Source organism: Orbicella franksi, chromosome 7 (genome assembly GCF_964199315.1).
Source record: "Orbicella franksi chromosome 7, jaOrbFran1.1, whole genome shotgun sequence".
In the NCBI taxonomy this organism is placed as follows: Eukaryota; Metazoa; Cnidaria; class Anthozoa; order Scleractinia; family Merulinidae; genus Orbicella; species Orbicella franksi.
This window is the reverse complement of record NC_138151.1, coordinates 30,726,514-30,749,907: the sequence shown is the minus strand read 5'-3', so window position 1 is coordinate 30,749,907 and position 23,394 is coordinate 30,726,514. Positions and strand designations below refer to the sequence as shown.

Genomic DNA, 23,394 nt, shown 5'->3' with positions numbered 1-23,394 from the left:
TGTTAATCAAGTTTTAGTATAAACAGTGTTCTATCATGAAGGCTGTTCTCTGATTGGCTGTGCTACTCACTAGCTATTCTGTGATTGATAGTGAGTAATGTAACAGAATGCCCTTTTTAACAAAATAACGTCCGCTTCTTGGCGTTTTCGAACCGATTAGATAAAGTTTAGAATGACCAGTAGATTTATACTAAAACAATTATATTATCCGCTCTCTATTTCTATGCGTGATAGTTGACTCAGGCTGCGCCCTTGTCAGCTATCATGCAATAGAAATCTTGAGCTCATAATCTAATTGTTTAAGAGAAACAGAAGTGGAATATTGGAAGAACGAGAAAATAATTAATGCTGTGGCACAGCTTTTTCAAGTTCTCCCAAACTCTTAGTAGTGTCAACTATCATGTGATAGAAATCGAGAGCGAATAATTTAATTGTTTTAGTATAAATCTACTAGTCGTTCAAAACTTAACCTAATCGTTCTGAAAACACCAAGAAGTAGCTGTCATTTTCTTGACAAGCCCACACCGCTATGCCACTCACTCTCTATCAGAATAGATAGTGAGTAGCGTAGCCAATCAGCAAACCGCATTCGTGATAGAACAATAGTAGATTTATACTAAAACTCAATAGAAACACGGAGAGCATATTTTCTATTCTTTTAGAAAATACTGCAATGAAAAAGGTAAACAACACGTTTAATTTGATCAAAATGTAAATTCTCTTTGCTTGTGCCATCATTTCGTCAACAGCTCGTGTTCGTTCACCTTATAAGCCCACCCCCACCCCTCCCCAGACATAAGCTCCTCCGTTGAAAAGCCAAATTCCAAAACCCCTTTCGAAGTTGTATAATCCCAGTGCTTATAAGCAGCAGTTAACGGTAGCCCATTTCACGGTTAGCTTACAATGTAATTCATTATGGATGCGAGGCAATTTCGGGCTATTTTGTTTTCCGAAATAAATCTTTTCAGCCTAGGAGGGTTGTTTTCCATTACAGGTCACGTGACATTTTCTAGACTACTACTTTTATCAGTCTAAAAGTTATTCACATGCACGCGACTATTTGAAAATTTGAAAGTAAGAATTCTCAAGACAGGGTTCGTACGGGTCATGAAAAACCTGGAAAGTCATGGAAGTTTTTAATTTCATTTTCCGGTCCTGGAAAGTCCTGAAATTGAAGTGGGGGTCATGGAAAGTCATGGAAAAGCAGCATACCTTCTGAGAATGAACAGGCAAAAAAATCAAGAGTTGAAAAAACATTAGTCAGAAAACCAGTTAATTCCAGTAAAAATAAACACCAGCACGCATTTTATGCCTCATAAGGTGGGAAGATACCTTAAAGAATAGATTGTTTTGACAATACTTAAATTTGAGAACAACTGCTTAACATAGGTCAGAGAAAACTCGGAAAGATCATGGAAACGGTCATAAAAAAGTCAGAATTTCAAACGCCCAAAAGAGCACGAACCTTGCAAGAGTGTAATCACCTGGTCTGAAATGAGGCAACAAACAACCCAAGCTAAAAAGGTCTATTGCTTAGCAACCACGTTGAACAACATTGTAATGCAAATGAGAAATACCAACTGTGAAAAGGGCTTTTGCCCGAAATTGCCTCACACTCGTGATGTACACGCTTCTCCCCAATTTTTTCGTGCGCCATTTTTCCACACACGAGGGGACTAGTCTCTGCAACTGGTGCCCTGAAGAGTTTACACGAAGGGACTGGTCGCAGGGACGCATCTCACGAACAGTTCACAGGAAGCGTTATGAGGAACAACAATTCAAACCAGTTTGAATTCGTGAGACTAGTCGCAGGGACCAAATTTTAGTCCCTGCGACTAAATTTTGTGGTAAAAATGGCTAGTTCACACGATGGGACGTGTCCCCGCGACTTGTTGCAGAAACTAGTCCCACGAATTCAAATGAAATGGTTTGAATTTTTGGGACAAGTCCCCGCGACTTGTTCCTCAAAACGCTTCATGTGAACTGTTCGTGGGACAAGTCCCTGCGACCAGTCCCTTCGTGTAAACTCTTGAGGGGACTAGTTGCAGGGGCTAGTCTCCTCGTGTGTGCTGGCCTTAATTGTGAACTGAACCGACCGGAGGGGTGAATACGCCCACTGTGGATAGGCTTTTGTACATTAAACTAGCATTTTTTTTTTCGAGCATTCTAGTCAGGCAAAAGCATCAACCATTATTCGAGCATTTTAGTGGCATTTTCCTGGATTTTTTTCCGCGTACAGAAAATTGCAATAAAAATGCCACCCTAATACAGCCGAATGGAGACTGAGGAGAGATCAGCGGTAGTCAAATCAAATTAAAAAATAATTAAGAGAATTATCTTTTGGTGTATTTAAACTATTATATACGTGGAGTTATAGTACTTAAACGTTTTTTTTTAAGCATCCTGAGCTGTTAAAATTAAAAAAACCGTATGTATGAGGAGGGGGTGAATAGGGGTATGCAAATCCGCCGATCCATGCCTTTTTTTCGCCCAAATCCGTCGATCCGCCAATCTTTTTGTTCAAATCCGAAACCACAATTACACCCGGAAAGGTAAATGTGAATGCCATTGTTACTACTAATTTCGCACAAATAGTAAAGAAGGCAACATGCTCGATGACTATAACACAGTACAATTCCAATAACAGTCTCACACCTGAGTTTAAATGAGCTTTGTTCGAAAAAAGAAACAATTTGGATGAACTCATTAACATACCGACCAAGGCTGAAGAAAGATCTAAAGAGAGGAGTTCTCTCTTTATGAAGGGAAAACCGGAATTCAAAAAAGTCGCTTAAATCAAGTTCAATCGGCAAAATAACCACACCAGGAGCAAACAACACACGTATGAAATAAGGTAAGCCATTTTTATTGAGAATTTTCACTTTTAACTACCTCCATGGGTATCTTGTCGAAACTCCCATATAAACCCTTATAATTCGATGCCATATCGTGTTGCTTGTGTGGTTCATAGAGAGAACTTGGGCTGCCTGTGGTTTCTGCTGGGAAGATTCACAATGAAAATTGCGATAAGCAACTCTTTGTTGTTGAAACCTGCGTCGCAATTTCTAGACAATTATCAAGTTGCTTCGGTGAGATGAGCTTATTTTCAACAGGGAGTTGTAAAGTCTTCCTGATTTGAAACCATGCTGTGAGACCACCTCAAGAATTTAAGGTGGCTCTGAACCCTATGTTCAGAATATTTTAAACTTTACCAAAAGTTGCGTCTTTCATGCTTATCAAAATTTGATAATATAAGAAAAAATTTCATAGCCGTTATCGAATTATAGGCCCATAAAGCTGTAATTAAAGCTGTTTTTAGCAGATCATACTGTTGCTTTCGTAACCTATCGTGTCACGAAACTGAAAGCAACGTGTTCACCAATGATTGGGCAGTTTTTTTGATACCATGATTGTAGCATCAAGTGATAAAGAGTGGTGATAACGACCCTTCAAAATCTTAGTGCTGGAAACTGTTTTAAGCCACCTTAAATAACTCTCCCTTGTTCCAAACGTGCATTTGTGTACTCAAAATAAGACTGAGCCTGAGTAACTTGAACTTTCAAGATTGTTGTTTAACTGGATTTATGTTTAAGAGTCAAGAGAGAATGAAGGTCAAGGAAGTAAAGCCCCCACATAGGCCTTATTATCAAGGTAATCCCACTCAAGTCAATTTTAGATCACTATTTTGCTCACGTGGACAGCCCAAGCGGTCAACACACGCACTCCACAAAAGCATTCATGCAACGCACGTGATAACATTATCCGAGGAAGAACTGGGTACCATGTCTAAAAATAAGTGTACATCACGTTGAAGTAACGATTGTAAAGAGCCATCTGCAATAGCCATTTGATACAAAGAGTATAGAAATTAGAAAAAATTATAATTGATAATGTCATAACGTCTACAGATTAAATTCTGATCAACGCGATTCTTTCCAAAACACACCAGCCGGTGACAAAGAAGAGTGCTTTTCTGGACACCTAATTCATCCTCAACCATGCTAAAAGTTCGAATCGGAATGATGTCCATACAGCGTTTCTGAGCCTATAGTTGCAATCTAAAAGGCCCTGAGTGTAGCCCTGGCTGGGCCGTTGTGTTATGCACTTAGGGGAGAATAATAAGCGATCAACTCTCACAATACCTCTCTCTACCTACGACAATTAAATCGATATACTGGAAAATATTTCAGTCAACTGTGACAGAAATGCCGGCTATAGTTAAAAGAAAAGTTAAGTGTTGAATGTTTGTAGTGGTCGATGCACTTAGCCACAACTAGCTAATTTTTAGGCATGCCACTTAAACTGAATGAAAGAAATATTGCAAATAAACATAATAGAATCCCAATTGGTTGGAGGCAGACCAGTCGGCTATTTACAAGCGTGGCCGAGAAGTTGAACTAGGGTCTATCGGACAAGAAACAACTCCAGCTAAGTGGTCAGAGCGGGACTTGATCTCGCGACCTCCGGATTTCAAGGCCGGCGCCCTAACCACTCGGCCCCGCTGCCTCCTATAAAATACTGTTAACTATATATAGTTAACAAATAGGTTCCATGTTGCTGCGCGTCTTTAAGAAGTAGGTCACAGATGACATCAAAACGTGGTAAGAACAACAAAAAAAGTGGCACACGCGCGGATAGCCGAGATTGCCACTGATGTTCTTACAACATTTTAACGTCTTCTGTAGTCCTTTGCTGAACAGACGCACGGCAATATGAGATGTATTTGTTCTATATGTTATAGAAACAACAAAGATTTTAAATGACGTCATCTATGGGTCTGTCCTCCAATAGATCATCAGTAAGAACTAATCAAAACGCGAGAATAATTTGACTTATTATATAACTTAATTGCTATGGCCTAGCCTCTTCTCTAACGCTAGTAGCTATAATACTTAGGTTCCTACTCAAAAATAAAAGAATAAAAAACTGTTGAGCAGAGACCAAGCAACTACCAGAAAAACCAAGATATTCCCCTTTAACCCTGTACCACATTAACATGAAAGTTCTCTTCGCAAAGTCAAAAATATTATCTTCAAAGACACCACTTGGTGTAAAACCTTTTCAACTGCTGCGTTCTGCATTGATGTCCCTATCGTATGCTAACATCTCCAAGAATCGTTTCCAGGTCCTTTACGACACTGTCAAAAGACGGCCTTTCTTCGGGAACTAGATTCCAGCACTTTTCCATAAGTTCCCAGCAGCTTTGTGGAAACACGTCCAGTCGCTCAGGCGTCTTGTTATCGAGCGCGTTCAACATGAGCATGACCAGAGGAAGGAAATGGCGGTTTATGTTCTGAGGTTGGTTGCCCTTACCTTCACACACCCTCCAAAGGAGCATGCCAAACGCGTACACGTCAATGGTTTTGTCATACTGTTGTTTGATCATTTCAGGTGCCATGTTGATGGGCGTTCCCACCAGCGAGTTGCTGGCAAGGCCTTCGGGTTTGCAGAGACCCAGGTCAGTCAGCTTAGCCCTGTTGTTCTCGTCCAACTAAGGGAACAAAAGAATGTATTTTATTATTTAGTCATCGCTAGGTTGTGTCTCAGAATCTAAGCCCAAATCTTCGTGATCAGTGTTAAGTGCAGAAGGAAAAGGGAGGTCTCAGGGAACATATCAGAAGTAAACAGCACACCATGAGAAAGTTGTCACTTTTTTGAAGATGAAACCACTCTTAAGTTCTATAGAGGAAACCTATTGGAGTGGAGCACTAAAGGAGGAAGTGGACGGCTCTTGAGAAACGGGAGACGGGAACGGGTATGACCATTCCCGCCTGATCCTGAGGATGTTTTCACGTTTCAGATGTCGAAACGCAAGGCTATCTCCATGGAGGTGCTTTAAGATAAAGCAATTTGTCCATTCTTAAAGAGTACCTCTCCCATAAAAAAGGACCCTGAAGACATCAACTCACTCACCAAAACATTCTGCACTTTAACATCTCGATGAATCAAGTCTTCCGCGTGCAGATACTGCAAGGCTCTGGCCACGTCAAGCGCTATCTCTAGCCTCTTCCTCATAGACGAAATGGCTGGGAGACCTTCTTGAAGATCGCACCTCATTCGCTCCGAGACAAGTGCCACAGAAAGGCCACGTTCTCGGTTTGTCTCCACTATGGTGCACAGTACGGGTAAAATGTTGTCATGTTGAAGAGACCTTCAAATAAAGTTTTATATTATTGTTATATTACAATTGCAAAAAAATCGCCCATAGGAAAAAAGGTGGCGACTGGTACATTTACCCATAACTCTTGGCGGGCGAAGACTTTTAAAGCAACGCTCATAAAAACCTACAGAAAATTTCTGAAACCTTCAAATCTAGCACACAGAACGTCTCAATACAAGGATAAATAGTTCAAAAATAGGGATTTCCTTGTACTTTATTGGCTGTGTAAAGTTCTTATGCATGGTATTGTGGTAAAATTTACAGCCATCATCTTTTTTCTCCAGGAAGGAATAATATCTCATTTTGGAAATAAGATTACGTTAACGGCTCTTGATTGTGACGTATATATTTTTACCATTATCAACTCGCAACACTCATTCGCATGTATTTTAGTCAATTTACTTGCTAGCCAGTTGACGGTTTTTGCATCGAGGTTTCTTCTAATGTTTGTATACAAATAGGTTCAGTGTTGCCGTGCGTGTGTTCAGTGATAGATCACAGAAGACGTCAAAATCTATCTGTTTTATGTAAAACAAGACACAAAAGAATATGTTAATGACGTCATCTATGCGTCTGTCCCCCAGTAGATCATAAGTAAGAAGTAATCAAAATGTGAGAATATTTTGACTTACTATATAAAGTTTCTTATACACCAAAGGAAAGGGAAGGGTGCTGGTGGACTCCGAATCGAGCGATTAGAGCTCGAGACCTTACATGTCATATTACAATCGTTGATTTGCTTATATTCATACCTGGTATTGTGCAATTCCAGGGTAAGATCTTTCAGCACTTCCTCTGAAGCAACTTTGACTACTTTCACTACGCAGGGCTTGCCCCTGGGAGTCGTAATGTTGTCACAAGCAAAGACACTGCCCTGTGCTCCAGTACCAATAAGTTCTCCTTGACGTGGCAGGCCAAATCTGAATCTGTCCATGACACCGTATGCCAGCATTTCTAGGAGGGCAAGATTGGGAGCGAACTCAAGAATCTTTTCCCTTTGTTCGTCTTTGATGGTCTCTCCGCGGTCGAACAGGCCCTGGACTTTCTTGATTTCTCCAATGAATTCTTCATGGCAGGCAGAAAAATGTGTCTTTAGATTGCTCGCGATTTCCTCGGCCATCTTAGACGGATCTACTCTCGCTAGAGCTTTTGAGGCAACCTTCCTCTTCCATTCTTTTGAACCGACCTCGACTTTCCCTGTGACGGTCTTGATGATAACCTCGACTGGGTCAGAAATCATTTCGAAAACCCGGATGGCCACTTTTTTGATGAAGCTTTGAATTCCATCGTGTTTGCTTAAAGTGATCTGGACTTCGTAAGATGAAAGAAGGCTTCTTCCGAGGGAAAGAGCCGCTGAAGGAAATTCCCTATCGGCCGCGATCTCCTCTTCAATTCGCTCGATGCGATCTTTCAGTTGAGTAAAAAACAGCTCCCTTGATCGAAACATCATGCTTAGAGTTACCTTGATTTCTCCTTGGAGTTTATTGATCACCATTCGCTGCAGCTGGTCTTGGCAGTGGGCCACGGCCGCTTTCTCCTTGACAAAGCCATCTTGGGGAATGTTAAATTCTGTCAGAACGTACTCAAAGTTTTCGGCTTCCTTGAGGATACCACTCTGACTTTGAGCATTATTTAACGCATCACTCAGTATCTCCTGAACGTCTTTGGATTTGGCGTCCAGATTGCGACTGATGTTATCGTGAACCTCCCGTTCCTCTTGTAGCAGAGTCTGAAGCGTTTTCATCGTCAGCTTCTTGCCCTTCTTCAAGACATTGGCTTTCTGAATGAAGAAATCTAAGCATCTGGACAAGACTCGGATGAGAATTTGGCAAACACGCTCAACCCTGGCGCGTAAAGATTCCTCAGCGAACTTTTTCAGGCTGTCCTGAAATCTGTTAAAGGATTCAATGTACTCGGTAAATTCATCACTGGAGGCCTCAGGGTTCTCCTCATTCATCGCATTGTACCTCTGGATGCGCCAAGCGGAGAGACCGTGGAATCGTTCGTTTTCATCCATGGTCACGCCAGGTTCTGCGGAGAGATATCCGTGCTTGACAAGTCTTTCGTAGACTCGCTGTTTCTTTCTTGACTGTACTTCCAACTCTTGGATTTTCTTCCTTGCAGAGGCGCTTGCTTCTTCGTCTTCGTCTGAGGATTCTGCCCGATCTTCAGGTTCGAGTTTACTTACCACGAAAAATATTGGCAAGTCAGATCGTCGGGAAGTCATTTCGCTAAGAACTTCTCTGTCCTGACAACGAAAACAAAATACTTAAAAAAAGAAACACTGCCATAAGAAACCTAGGGTATACGGATCGTTGAACATTTTTTATAAAAAAAATTAAAATGAGACGGGTGGAAGGGGGAAGGGGGGAATGGGGGCTACGACATACCTATAACTACCTATCTGGACAATTTTTAGTGTCTTATGATAACCAAAACCTAGGGAGGGGGCCATCAAGAAAGCCCCACACCTTCCTTCTTTGCATGGTCGCGTGAAAGTCCTTTTCAAGGCTAACATTTCTCATTTTTTATCACAATATACTCTACCATGTAGGTGACGGAATTTCGGTCTATTTTGTAGTTTTAGTACGAAATTGCCTCCCATCCACGTTGGATCACATAGCAATGCAAATGAGAAAAACTAACTTCAACAACATGTCACTCGACTTTCAGCCAAGAATGCAAAGGGGATATGTTCCTTGTTGTCTCGCTTTTAAAATAAAATCACCCAGAGATGCGTAGAATCGATATCAAAACGCACTGCTACAGTCATTGAAAAGTTTATGTCGCGTGTATCTTTTACGTCCTGTTCATCATTCGAGTCGTCAGCGATCGCAGAACCGTAAAAATTTACACCGTCCTCGAGAAACTCGTATTCTGAATTTATCCATGATAATAAACCTTCTAAAACCAAAAGAACGTGGGAACTCTATAATGTTTTAACTGCCGTGTAGATGCGAATTCTAGCGCATCGAAGCTCACCACGCGTAATGCAGAGGAAATCCGCACGGAGAATCAGCCAATGAGATTTCAACATTGAACAATGAAAGCTTTTCAGAATAAAAACAAACGGTCGTAAAGCATACCGGTTGAAGGTGGGCTTTTAAATTGAAATAAATCAAACCAATAAAACTGCAAATTTTCTAGCTAAATTATTCAGTGCATCGTTTTCCGATTTCCGGATAAGGCGGTTTTCATTTTTTCATTTTTTTCATTTTTTTTTTGGGGGGGGGGGGGGGGGTTGGGGTGGGGTAAAATGCTTTTACATTTATCCGTGGTAGTAACATGGCCAAGCTGTGGGCCGCCATCTTGGAGCAGAGTTCGTGGGGAGTCATGGGAGTCTATGATCCGGATCTGTGATTTGTTTACTCTAGTTTAGTCGAAGGCACTTGCCCCACAATAGTTCACACGACGGGTTTTGAACCACGAACAGTGTTCATATGACGGAGACGCCTATAACGGGTTTTGAGGGACAAGTCAGTGACAGGGAATTGTCCCTTCAGTTCAAACTAGTTTGAATATTCAGTCTCCACGTACCATTATTTTTAGACATAAATATTAAACTAGTTCACACGAATGGACTTGTCCCTGCGACTTGTTGCACAGACTAGTCGAAGGGTCTTTTACCCTCCGGTGTGTACCTGCCTTTAGGACTTCTGCGTAGCGGGCTACTATACGTGTATACTGATTCATGCCGATCATGGGAAAAATAAAGCGAATAACGAAGCAGATGCGTTTCGCATCACGGAAGTAAATCGAGTGAAGAAACTGGTATCATTTAACTTATTTCAGAGACATTCTTACCTGCTTTGTAAATAGGTTATGTCCGTCGACCACGTAGATCACAAATGCCAGTGGATTTTCCAGCTTCTCCTTCACCAGGTTGTCCAGTGCCTCATTCTCGTTCCTTCCGGGCGAGTCTATGATAGTTACACCAGACTTCAAGAAATCGATATTCAGCCCGGTCTCCACGGTCGCTTCCACCTTGCTAGCATCCCCGCGGTCCTTCTGGTTGAGCTCGATTTTCCTTCGAGGGATTTTGTTCTTTCCCTTTAAGGCTATTTCCTGCAGGGTTCTACCGTTTTTGTTGACCAGGCGACAGAACGGTTCCTCGGCGTAGGAGACGCGAACAATCCTCGCGGTGCTGGGCTGATCAGAAGTCGGAAGTGCCTTGCAGCCTAAAAGTTCGTTTATGATGGAGCTTTTGCCGCAGTTCGTCTGCCCAACAAAAATCAGCGCTGGTTCCTGTGAGAACAGGGAGGTGACTTCCTTCTTCTCCTGTGAGGTGTAAAGTAATTCGCCTAGATTCGTGTCAAACTCCAGGTGAATGTCAGCCATCGCGGCTGTTTGTGCCATGACTTTCACTTCATCAGGCGATGTCGGCGGCGAACCCACGTAGCTAAGCTCCGCAGCGATGGCTGCATCCTTCGGATTGGAAAGCTTTTGCGCGATTTCAGTGAAGTATTGAACTGTGTCGCTGTGAATTTTCTCTAGCGTAGCCTTGCTTTTTCGAAAATCGTCGAATACATCTTTTAGAGGCATGGCGACGATCAGATCAGAAAGCAATGAAGCGAATTATTGGAGTGTCTAATGTTTCTTCCTTTCTCGGAAAACAGGAAACGAATGTCGTCTGTAAATGAAAGTATAGAACATGGCCCGGACTGAAGAAAAGAGAGGCGGAGCGCACAATTGGATTATTTGACGCTTTATATTCTATGGCTTCCCTTGAGATTTAGTAGCGGCCTCTAATAATATACCTTCGTGTAAGAGGCATGTGTTTATGTTGAAGCTCAAGCAAGTAGAGATGCCTTCCATTTCTTTTCTTTTCACACCTTTAAGATTGCGTGACCAAGGTCCTTTTTTGGGGGTTTTTTGCTCACGCTGAACAGCTGGAAAACGAGGGCAAAGGCACTTGCGAAGCTGAGCTTTTCCTTTATGTTTGTTCTTTTGTTTATGGAAATATATAATTTTAATTTGGAGGCCGCTACAAAAGTGCGAACGCGCTTCTCAGATCAGATGGTGTAATCAGAATAGTTGGCAATATAGTCAATCAGTTGTCGATAAATGAATCAATGCCGGTCAATAGTGATATTCTTCCTGTCTAAACGGAAAAGTTTTAGAACTTGAAAGTGATCATTATTTAAATACTAGGACAAAATTTAACGGGTTTCAACAAAACACTGACTTCCAGTCAACTGACCCCTACTGACCCCCTATAAAATCAACGGGAAAATGAAAATTAAGAAAAAGCCCAGAACTATCAGTGGGACCGATTCTAGTTCATCAATAAATTTAACTTACCTCAAATCTTCAAGATGGCGAACGCATCGCTGTAGATTTCCGACTCCCTTCTCATTCGACTGGAGGATTTGTCACGGAAAATCGAGCGCAGAATAAGTTGGAATATCATCAAGTATGGTATTTGTACCCATTAGAAAATTAAGCAATGAAAATAGAGAGGAAATTCTGACAAATTAACACGCACGCGACTTACCACGAGCGACACGCACACGATTACATCAATCGGAAGTTTATTTTGGTAACCTTGTGGCCCCATGTCCCTTGCCTTCCACATGCACAAACTACGCTTCACGCACCAAGGAGAAAGTAATCCACCGGGCTTTTCCAAATGGTTTATACTACAGTTACTACAGTTCTTAAAATGCGAAAACAAGGCGAGAGGCCTGGAACTGCCTTATGAAATTCGTCTTCCGGTTGAGGTGTACGCGCGGGTTCGTGTCGCTCTCACGATCACGAGCCTTTTGCGAGCCTGCTCATTTGTCAGCGTTTCTCTTTGCTTTATTTTCGAATGCGTACGTAAACAATATTTGATGATATTGAAACTTAGTCTCTGCTCGATTTTCCGTCAACAAAACCTCCACTAAACAGTCAAAGGAGAACAGGAGAGTCGGAAATCTGCAACGCGTCAGCCATCTTGGAAGTTTCAGGTTAGCTAAATTTATTGATGAACTTGAATCGGTCCCATTGATGGTTCTTGGCTTTTTTAATTTTCATTTTCCCATTGATTTTATAGGCGGTCAGTAGGGGGGTCAGTAGGGGGTCAGTTGACCGGGGGTCAGTGTTTTGTCGAAACCCAAATTTAACGTCCATCATCCGTTCCATTGAGAAGTCCATTCCAATACAAATTTTCTTTTTGTTACTCAGTGTATGTCACGCGACGTTGGTTTTCAATTTCGTTTTTCCGAGAATCTCCAAACTGAATCAGGAATGAAATTAGAGAACGTGGCCTGTTCTGGTCGTCTGTACTAAATGATTTCACGCTGTAGATGTTCTTTGTGAATCACAGCTGAACTCATTGCTTGCTCACGAACATGGCTGCCTCTGAAGGTAAGTAAAGCGTTGTTGCTCGTGTGTTTGACTTGTATGTCGACTATCAGCTAAGTGCAATTTGTGGTCTTTGTCCATTTGCACGTCGAACGAAACGAAATGATTACACTACTAGGGTACAAACCGTTTCTTTGATAACAAAGAATGCTTCATATTGTGGTTTAGATGGCATTCAGCGACACTGAGCAACTAAAACCGAAATCAATCATTGTAACGTAAGACGAACGCCATCAGACATGCGGAACTTTATGATCCGTCCAGTGTCAGCATATATTAACACACTCAGTCATACTGCATCATCAAGGCAGTGACACACTCATTCCAGGATTGTCCTTGCTTACTGTCCTTATATTCTCTAGAATGCAACTTCGGGGAATTTGGTGTTGCGAAAGACAATATGATTATCCAAGTTACATCCGTGTTGTTTGGAGGATATTGAGAATATTTATGTAAATGACTAAATGTAAATAACCGAAATATTGCTTTCAGTGCTTTTAAGGTTAAACCCTTCTAGCTTCCGCTTTTTAAAAGGTGTCTCTTTTACAGGATTTTTTTCTCCTGTATTTTGCATAATTAAACGGATATGTTATGATTAAGGTGGGTAATTTAGTTAACACTTTTCAACAGAATGGACAGGAGTGGAATGTCCAGAAGGAAATTATTTCAACGGAGTCAGTCTAAATCATTTGTTACAAATGAAGCTATTACGTGTTATTTGAAAAGTTATCCCTTGACTGACTCGTATGATGTGCATGTAAAGGTTACATTATTTGTACCCAAGGACATTAGCTTTGCAATGGTTCTCAATGTATGCTATGTACACATGTAATTTGTGTACTAATAACTGGCATAGGAGACTTTTTATCTCCTTCTGTCATGTTTAAATTATCTTCTAATTCAGCTCATTTCAACCTATTCTGGCCCATTCTGGTCCAAATGTTCAGCTTCAGTTAGGTGGACTTTAGGCTGCATCAGCCGGGTTTTGGGGGGGGGGGGGGGGGGTGTGGAATCTGAGTATCCCAAATCCTGTTAATGTTTGGCCTAAATGTTCTGTATCTGGCTAATTCCAACTGCAAAAGGTAACAACTATCCCGCTTGATATCTTGGGATATCTGTTGCAAATATGCCATATCCCATTAACTTTTTCCCCAAATATCCTGCATCTCATTAATTTTATTGCCTCAATATCCTGTATTCCGAAAATTCCTAATAGGGCCTTAAACTTAGTTGTATGCAATAAGGCACTTAGCAATCTGTTTGGGTTTCAGTCTGATGGGAAAGATTTATTTCCATAGTTATCCCAGCTACTAGTGTCTTCTCTGAAATGAAATCTGACCTTATTTCTGGTCTCATCCTTGCTTCACTTGGGATTTCCTCTCACCTAATTTAAGAGGATCTGATTAGAACTTCATTTTCTCTGCACGCTTCCCTTCTCTAAGGCCTCTGCCTCCCCACCCCCACCGTCTCTCCCCAATATTGTAGGCTGAGAAAATAAAATAAATTGACAGAAATACAGTGTAAATTCAATTTGAAGCTTGACCACTTACATTTTGTTCTATTATCATAAATAAACAATAGCTAGTCTCATTTAGCCCTCTTTTGTGTGATTTGAAAGAGGGTTCACCCTTCCTAAAAGTCCCAGCCCTTTACAAAGCTTTTGAAAAGAAAATAAGCCCCTGACCCCCTGGGGTGTAATAATCAAATTTTTATGGTATAACATTATTTCTGTACATGATGAAAATACAAGAGCAAATACAGAAAAAAATAATTGTGTTGTGCTACAGTCATGTCAAATGATGAAAGTTCAGCTAGTAATATTCTTAGCCAGGGTTTGGTGTCTGAACATGGTTATTTTTACTTCATTTGGACCAGTTGAATCATTGTTCTTTTTGTTTTCCGCTATAAACCTGTATATACATCAATTTTGTGACTACAGAATTTGTAGCAGGCTCCGGTGGCCCGATGGGCTGCCAAGTGGAGCACCACATTCATAGGAAAGAAAACAAAACCCATGAATTGATTTTCTCATGGTTATTATGGCTAGCAGTATTGCTCATGGGTGTCTGTGCACAGTGACAGTGACGACACAGTCACCCAAGATGGTGGCCAAACTCCAGCTAATAGGCTCATAGAGATGTGCACCCTTGGTTTATAGCGTTCTTTGATATTGGACGTCCATGTCATGGTCAATTGACACCTGTCAAAACAAGGTATCTGCTGATCAGTATCATGTGACCATATTGTGGGCTCAAGTTTAGAGCTCACTGAGGTCACATGTTCTTTTCTAAGTTGACCACTGACCAAGTGCTGGCCTTTGATCGGATTGCAGGCTCATGTCAGGTTAAGCTGTTGTAATCAGGGTTGGGTTGTTCAGAGGCCAGTTAACTGTAACCCAGGATTAAAAGTTGACTGAAGTATAAATATATCTTTATACAAATGTTTTTCACTGCTTTTGTTTTGTGTGCTACTTAAAACCTCACTGCAAAGTTACAAAACGTAAGGTGGCTCCATAGGGTAATCCTCTTTGGCGTTTCGCGCGTAAGTGTTATGTTTTGAATGCCGTTTTTGCATTCGTTTTCACACCCAGTCCTCAAAATAGTGTTTTACTATCATCTCTGTTAAAATTTTGGGTTTAGTTTTGATTTTCTTGAAATTACTTCGGTGAAATCTTCCAAAATTTTCACAGCACTTGGCATCCTACGGGATATGAATTTTAAACACGAAAAAAGTAGGGTTTGTACAGATAGTTTTTTCGATTCTTGCAAATTTATGTCTTTTACCGCTGTGAAAAAACTGGTCTCATAGATTTCCCTGAAAGACAAGCTCCGACTAAAGTGCACTGTTTACTGCCAGTCTGCCAAATTCTACGGAATTTCACCGAAGGAAACGCGAGAAAATTTACCGTCAGTTTTGCTTTTTGTGCTCATGTTGACGTCATAAATATCGCAAAACACAGACGTTTTCCTTTGAGCGCGCGCAGATTACCTGAGGTTACGTCCTCAGCGCGCGTGCGATTGTAAAATTATAGGGAGCCACCTTAAATCAAAATTCTTGCTTATCCTGGGTTAGCTTAACGGGCTTTGAACAACCCGACCTAGGAGCTCCGCTTTTAGGCCTGACTAAATTTATATATTATTTTCAATCTTATATATCATTTCTTTAGACCTACATCCACTCATCCTTTCCTAAGTGCGCTTGGTACATGCGCAGTAGTAATTTTACCCGTACCAGGTTCTACCAATTCACCAATAATCTTAACTTTGATGTATGATTATCTGTTATTTGGAATAAAATCGCAAATGCTTTATCTTTTGAGAGCGAGAAGATATCGGGAAGACTATTACTCGCCGGGCTCTCAGTAATGTTCAAAAACCTTTAGGGGTCCTCGATTCAGTTTACTTATTGTTAGCAGTGTTAGGATCGCAATTGTTGGCCCCCAAAGAACGAAAATTAACCCAAAAAATCATCTAACGAAACAGAATGTTACACTGAAAGTTATTAAATTTGGCTTAAAGAGCCTTTTATGTTTCCTGATTCCAGCAAATTAATTACCATGCAGAGAACTACGGCATAACCAGTTGTCATCTTCTTGTTGTCATGCGTTTGCGCTGAAGTGACTCAGTTACAAATTACTACTTCATTGCAGCTCCTAGTGAAGGTGCCTATGCAGTGTTGGAAGAAGTGGCCGCTTCTTCATTTGAGGATCAGTTCAAAGAATTGACCTCCCTCATCACCTACTTTGAACAGTGCTCATTGGAAACACAACAGTTCATTGACCACATGAAGGCAGCGCTGCAGGAGAACTTGAAAACCGATTTAATGACGGACACGGAAAGACAACGTCTGCAGTCGTATTCTGCCAAGAAATCTACGTTATTAGTTGTTGGTCAAACGAACAGTGGAAAGAGTTCATTTGTTAACGAACTCCTCGGTGGGTCATTTATGCCAACGTCTGAAGTGCCATGTACATCCCGCATAGTTCGTCTGAAATACAGTCAAGAGAATTATGTCCAGGTAATGGGTTATGTTGCTGTTTGAAGTCAGTTTTCACTTGAGAAAGACGCTGTGACAGCGTCGAAAGCTTTTGATCGCCAAAACATTGACTATGCTTCGGTATCTCGTGTCTTTTATGATTGTGTAGTAGTTGTTTAGTTAATCAGCTACTAAGTGTTTTGCAGTCTTGGAAATCATACTGCTAGAGGCCTAACAATGCGCTTCTGAGTCTGAAGCGACTACCAATGTTGTTACCTCGCTCGCCCGATACAGAATCTGACAATCCACTTGCAAGGTGGCTCCAAGAATTCAGAGGCACCCATTTGCACACCTGGATGATGGTACCTCTTCCGCTCCATACAGCGTTTGCTTATCCGTTTCCCATGTCAGGTGCCTCCAAGAATTCGGTAGCACCCTTTTGCACGCCCTTTTGCACACCTGGATGATGGTATCTCTTCCGCTCGATACATACATACTTTTATTTGTCATGTAGATCATTAAAAGGCAGCTAAAAAGCTGATGTGGACCTACAAACTTAAGTATAACTACAAAATGTAGGTGAGAAAAGAAAAGAAAAAGAAACGTAAAAAACTAATGAATCGTTTACAGCGCATCTGCTAATCCGTTTCCCGTGTTAGGTGCCTCCAAGAATTCAGTGGTACCCTTTTACACACCTGGATGGAGAGAGGCAACGTGAGGGAAAGAGGGGCTTTGTCTATAAACACAACACTAGGACTCTAACATTTTGAATGACATGCTCATACTCAGCACCACCAGTATTATATTATTCCACTTTGTCGTACCCTGGTTTGTTTTTTGTAAGTTTTAATCGTCTCATTTGCAAAAAAGATTAATATACCTGACTCAATTACCTGTTAATCATACAAAATTGAGCAAAACATTGCTTTTACATTGCAAGGTTTTGGATGAGTCTAGGCCTTCTGAGGACAAGCATTTCTTCAGTAAGAAGAAACTACCGAAAGAGGCAATAGAGCTGGATGAAAGTAGGAGAGGTGATCCGTCCTGGATAAACGCTGTGGTCGAAGTGGGTCTGAACAACTCGCTTCTCCAAAATGGCCATCTGGAAGTTATCGATGCACCTGGGATGAGCGAGAACGAAGCCCTCGATAAGGTTGTCGACGAGTGCATTCACGGTGCTCTTCAAGTTATCATTTACGTCGTAGATGGGAATTCCTCCCTGAGATTACAGGTCAGTAATGCTGCATGTGTTGCTTAAAACGGTTATTGATGTCCAAAAAATCTTTTTATCCTGTAGAGGGGATTATAGCGGAGCTCCAAGCGGAGCCCCATACCCATATAGGAAAGAAAGGGAAACCCATGAATTGATTTTCTCATGCTTACCATGGCTAGCGGTATTGCTCGTGGGCGCAAACGCACGACGACGGCGACGGCGACGAAGTCGCGTAAGATGGCGGCCATACTCCAGCTAACAGGTTGACAGAGACATGCACTCTCGGTTTGTAGCGTCCCTCTTTAATCTTGGGTATCCATGTTATCGTCAATTGACACTTATAGAAACGTGGTATCCGCTGACCAGTATCACGTAACCACATCGCGGGCTCAAGTTTAGAGCTCATCGAGGTCACGTGTTTTGAAGTTGACCGCCGACTGTGACCAAGTGCTGGTTTTCGATTGAATCGCGGGCTCATGTCGGGTTGTTCGGAAGCCGTTTAACGCTAACCCAGAATTATAAGAGTTAACCGAAGTATAATTTTTCTTGTATACAAATCGTTTTCATTGGTTTTGTTTTGTGTATTTTGAGGACCTTGAGATTATTCAAACTCAAAACAGAAGGCCAAAACAACAAAAACGGAAATCCTCACCGTAAAGTTACAAAACTCAAATCAAAATTCTCGCTTATCTTGGCTTTGAACAACCCAGCCTAGGAGCTCCGCTTTTAGGCTTGACTAAATCTATATATTATGTTATATGTTTTCCTCCGTTTTGGTTCTACTAAACTCTACGATTTGCAGGAAAAAAACCCTCGTCCAACATGCCCATTCAGAGCTAACAGATTGTCATCTTAGGGCAGTTTTTACTTGAGTGTCAACAATAATTCGCATTTGGTTTGGTCTTGCCTTGCTATCCTAAGCGAATTAGCTCTAACAGCTCGGACCACTTTGCCATCCAATTAGAAGGAAAGCCAAAAACAAACGTAACTCGCTCGCAGAAGTTTTCGCGTGCTTCGCCATAACGATACGTATTTGCTTTTGGGCTCGACTGGTTGACTGGATTATCTGTTTCCTTTGTGATTGACCAGAGTGATTACTTTGGCGGTTACGAGTGTCAATTGACAACTGCTCCGGGTTTCTCCCTCGAACTTGACGCACGCTTTCTTGATAAAAAGTTTTTGAGAGTTGTGTGTTATCGTTACAACGTGGATTAATCGCAGTTAACATTGTCCCAATTATTTCAGAAGTTGTGTACCAAGTGTGGCCATTTGGTTTAAATCGGTTTTGTCATTTATCTTCCTCGTTTTCAAGGAAAGAGGATTTCTTCTAAAGCTGAAGGAAAAAGTTGGAAATCTGCCCATTTTTTATTTGTGCAACAAGGTGGACAAAGACAAAACAGCTCAAGAATTCGACAGAGACTCTGACTCGGAAGACGATGAAGAGCCTAGCCCGAGCAGCGGTGAGGAAAAAGAGCAACTGGTCTATCAAGCTCTTGCAGAATGTCAAATGGTGCCTAAAGACATTCCGTGGACAGAATGTCCATTCTTTCACGGTTTGTCATCTAAAGAAGTGAGACTTGCTCGACTGGAGAAAAAGACCAATCGATATACAGAGCAGTTTGATGTGCTGAAGTCCAAGCTTCTACCGTTCGCCGCCTTTGGAGTAAATGCACACTTGAAGTCGGCCACTGAACTTCTCTGTCAGATCCAAGAGAGAGTCTTCGATTTTTTCTTGAGTTATGATTTCAAGGAAGATAGAATACCTGCCCAGAATGAGTTATTTGATAAGCTAGAAGTGAAAGAACTGCAGTATGTCAACAAGATGAGAAATTATGTTAGCAAAAACCAGTCTAAATTTGCCACAATCGTTGCAAACGCCATCCGCAGCTATGGGGAAATAATCGTAATTGAGGCAGGCCAAATGCAGTTTGATGCAATTAAAATAGGAGACGTTGTTGGGCGAAACGAAGTCGTGGAACAGTGTCGAAGACAAATCAAAGACATGGTATTGTTCAAGATTATGAACATTGCAATGGACGGAGTACGAAAGGCGGTCTCTTCAATCACAAAGATGCTGCGTGAATCCCTGGAGAGCGAGTTCAACGAGGTCACGAGAGATGAGGATCGTCTATTCAACCTCGTCAAGCAGCAACTAGAGTACAGCTTTCTCCAGCATTTCCAAGATGGGAACGCATGCGTTCATTTCGATTATGCCTTGATGAAATTTGGCGTGAAACTTATTGATGACGCCAAGAAAGTCGTTGGCGACGTGTGGTCCGCCATAACGGGAAAAGGAACCACGCTCAATGAACAATGGAAGAGGAATATTGCTAAAAGTGTGTTAGAAAACGTTGACTGTGATGCCATCGCTGTCAGAATATGTTTTAACATACTATCAGATGTCGAGAGTGGTCATAAGTTGTTCCAAGCTAACCTGGCCTACATGAGACTATTTTGCCAAGACGCCGCGGCGCAGACAGATGTCCAGCGAAAATTTGCCTCCGCCTGCTCCCCATTCTTTGCGAGACTGATGTGCAAAGCTAAAGCTCTGTATCAGTCGCTGGCGTGTGAAGTTCCCTGGAAAGCAGCGTTTGGGGCTCGAGTGGGAAGGAAGGGTCACAGGGGCCAAGTGTTTGAAGACAAGTCTAACAAGCTTCGAGTAATAAAACAACTGACCTGCAACGAGGCAAAGCAAGATGAACACCTGTTAGGCATCACAAAAACCTCAAGAAGGTCAGATATAGCATTTTAGGACATGAAAACACAATTAGCCTCAGAGTCTAAATGCAAGTTCTCCTAAATGGTCTTCTACATTTTGTATGGTTCTAGCTGAGAGAATATATGTTATTATCGAAAAAAATGTTATTTTTTGGTGATGACTTCTGTCATTCTCGAAACCGGTTCTTCGTTGTTTTATATTGATATTGTTAGGAGATATTATTGCAGATTACTCATAGGGCTCACTTCGCCGTTCACTGACAGCGTTTTCGCTACGAAACAAAAACCCCTCTGGCACCCAGGGTACTGTTTTCTTTGTCTTTGATAAGTATGATGAAAAATGAAAATCAGATAGGCCTTAATTAAGCCTCACAAAAGAGCGTCAGTTTAGAAAAAAGGGCAGGATTCGGGAGGGGGGGGGGGGGGGTGGGGGGCACAAAGTCTGCGTTGATCCCAAACCCCCATGTGCGTACAGACTAGCAGTGCATTGTTCTGTTTACAAATTTCTACGGTGTAAATTTTTTTGTTCTGGAGAGACCAAAATTAATTTTTTTAGCCTGACGATTGCGTCCGTACAGAAATGTGCTCTTTAGGACGTCGAGGTAAAAGTCAAACTTTTCCTTTAATACCTGTAGGATTCAAGAAGACATTTCCACAATTTTAAAACCTGTTTCATTGATTCTGGATGGAAGCAATGAAGTCACTGTCCTGTTTCCAAGGATGAACACAGACTTGTTCGACCGTCTGCAGAGTGGCCAGGAGAATCCCATCAAACTGGTCCGAGGATTAAGAATAGCACAGCAAATGACTGACGCCCTCGAGAACTGCTGGATCAGAGGCATTCACCATGTGGACCTGAGGATTACAAATGTTCTGGTATTTATAATTTTTTACCCATTTCCTCGATTGTTTCAAGTTTCAGGTTTTCCCTTGGCAATCTTCGTGGGGACCGTGGGACGAATTTCTGATATTTTGGCGGGGTTATTGACTTAATTAATTAATTATTTATTTATTTATTCATTTATTTATTTATTTACTCATATTCAATTACACAGATGATCAAAATAAAATAAAATAAAGAATTAAATATATTTACAAGTATAAAAAGGAGATATCTGAGTAATTAGGCCAGTTTATATAGCATTCTAGATTCCTTATTTTAAAAGAACTGCCTGAGATAAGATATGAAATACATAGAATACTAATGTAGACAAAATCGCAACAACAATAAGTGATCAGAAAACTATAAACATTTCTCCGTATTTAAGTTAAATTTACTAATATAAAACTGATCCACTTGATTCACTTCACGTTTCAAGGGTTTAAAAATACTTCAAAAAAAAAAGAAACCCGCACCACGTTTCTAGCACTACGGTAAACATTTTGTGCCACCAATGGCTCGATGTCAGCCGTGAACATTCCTTCTTGAGAGATTTGCTTATATATGTTTAATTTTTTGCACACTGACAAGCTGTAGACGAAGTAAAATACAGCTGTTTAAAGAAAGGTTGTCCTACAAAAGTGTAAAAGCGTACGCGACAATGTCGAAAGGTATTATGAGTAATGGTGGCCAACGGTTACTTGAAGCTGAAGGCATTTCATAACAGAAGGAAACAGCACAAACACGTGTATTAATGCTTCTCCTTCCTGAAACACTGTTAACCTCAATCAAGCAACGCCAGACTATTACTAGCCATGATACCAATCGGCATTTTTACGCTTGTGTGGGACAACCTTTGTCGAAACAGCTATATGTCGAAAGACAAAATCAGGAAGCGGGCGGAAAAAACTCAAAATACGTTAAAACGTAGCACTTTGTAATTGTGAATTTGCACGAAAACTGCACATCATTTTAAGAACAAATTATTTATTGTCTAGATTGTCTAAATCACATTTATTTATAGTGTCTGTCCCTTAACAGCTTGATGTTAAACTGAACGCAAAACTAAACGTCTCCAAGCCAAGAGATGATTCAATCCCTTATCCCGACAATTTAGCGCCTTTCCACGTACCACGTAAGAATCCTGGTGCCTGCAAGGTTGACCCTGACACGGTGAGCACTCTTCAAACCCACTGTGCGTACAGCCTTGCTGTTCTACTCTTGATTCTGTTGGGAGAAAAGTACGACAGGCCAGCCTACGCTCAGACAAGCAACGTAAACGAGGTGTATGCTGCCATCACCCAGGAGAAAGATTCTGATCACGTCTCTGGGTGGAAGGACCCGGGGGGTCGGCATTCGGGCGGAAAGGTGGAAGCGCTAAAAATTGTCCAGACCATGTTTAATGCTCAGCGACAAGAAGGCGTTTTGATGTCACTGATGGATAACTTCAAATTACAAGTCGCTGAGGTGCTATCTTCTTATGAATTTTATAAAGATACAAGTCTGTAAAAGAAAAACAAGTTTGTGAAAGCGAACTCGATTGTTTTAGTCGATTGTTAGATTTATCTCTAAAAGAAAACGATGGAACTACCACCAAATTTGTCATGCTTTGCAAAGCTTTTCTCTAAAGTAAATTCGCACGATCCAGGGTTAACGCCTTCATCTTTGAAATCTTGCAGTGTGTCTTGCACTGTAACGTTTGTTGTAGAAGACAAATGTTTGATGTCTGTGGCGACCATGCGTTTCATTGTTGGAAGTGTTTAGCGTAACTAAAGGGACAGGTCGTATTTTTTTTATTACCAAATGTGAATAACTGAGGCCTTAAATACGTGTTAGAAACTTGTAAATAGAGATGATTTCAAATGTTACTGATCACGTTGGCATACAGGTTGATCTAAACTAAGTTTTACGACCGGTTTGTAGGCCACAGAATGATCATAAAAATCCTGACCTACATGATAAAGTAATACCGTTAATTTGTTATTAGTATTATTGTCGTCGGTCGTCAGTTGTCTGTCGTATATTGACCGTCGTCAACTGGCAAAAGAAGACCTCTGATTCCGGTTACGATTTCAGCATCCAGTTTAATTTGATGAATGGACA

At 41.2% G+C, this 23,394-nt stretch overlaps 2 protein-coding genes across 2 annotated transcripts; one reads left to right on the top strand and one right to left on the bottom strand.

The window, feature by feature from the left end:
• Positions 1-16: 16 nt before the first annotated feature.
• LOC145492887 (dual serine/threonine and tyrosine protein kinase-like) lies at positions 17-10,740 on the bottom strand. The gene is made up of 4 exons (XM_081472261.1): positions 9,965-10,740; positions 6,913-8,408; positions 5,914-6,151; positions 17-5,491 (listed from the first exon to the last, which is right to left on the bottom strand). The coding sequence occupies exons 1-4, from the start codon at positions 10,700-10,702 to the stop codon at positions 5,090-5,092; spliced, it is 2,874 nt and encodes a 957-aa protein (XP_081328387.1). The 5' UTR covers positions 10,703-10,740; the 3' UTR covers positions 17-5,089.
• Positions 10,741-10,815: 75 nt separating this feature from the next.
• Positions 10,816-22,811, top strand: LOC145492889 (dual serine/threonine and tyrosine protein kinase-like). The gene is made up of 6 exons (XM_081472263.1): positions 10,816-12,508; positions 16,155-16,522; positions 17,421-17,711; positions 19,006-20,426; positions 21,047-21,287; positions 22,333-22,811. The coding sequence occupies exons 1-6, from the start codon at positions 12,493-12,495 to the stop codon at positions 22,798-22,800; spliced, it is 2,805 nt and encodes a 934-aa protein (XP_081328389.1). The 5' UTR covers positions 10,816-12,492; the 3' UTR covers positions 22,801-22,811.
• Positions 22,812-23,394: the final 583 nt, after the last annotated feature.

Coding starts and splice junctions, on each gene's coding strand:
- LOC145492887 (XM_081472261.1), bottom strand. CDS start 10,702: ATGCCTCTAAAAGATGTATTCGACGATTTTCGAAAAAGCAAGGCTACG. Junction 8,409..9,964: donor ATAACCTATTTACAAAGCAG/GTAAGAATGTCT, acceptor TTTCGTTGTCAG/GACAGAGAAGTTCTTAGCGA. Junction 5,492..5,913: donor TTAAAGTGCAGAATGTTTTG/GTGAGTGAGTTG, acceptor TTGTTCCCTTAG/TTGGACGAGAACAACAGGGC.
- LOC145492889 (XM_081472263.1), top strand. Junction 16,523..17,420: donor GTCAAGAGAATTATGTCCAG/GTAATGGGTTAT, acceptor TTACATTGCAAG/GTTTTGGATGAGTCTAGGCC. Junction 21,288..22,332: donor TGAGGATTACAAATGTTCTG/GTATTTATAATT, acceptor GTCCCTTAACAG/CTTGATGTTAAACTGAACGC.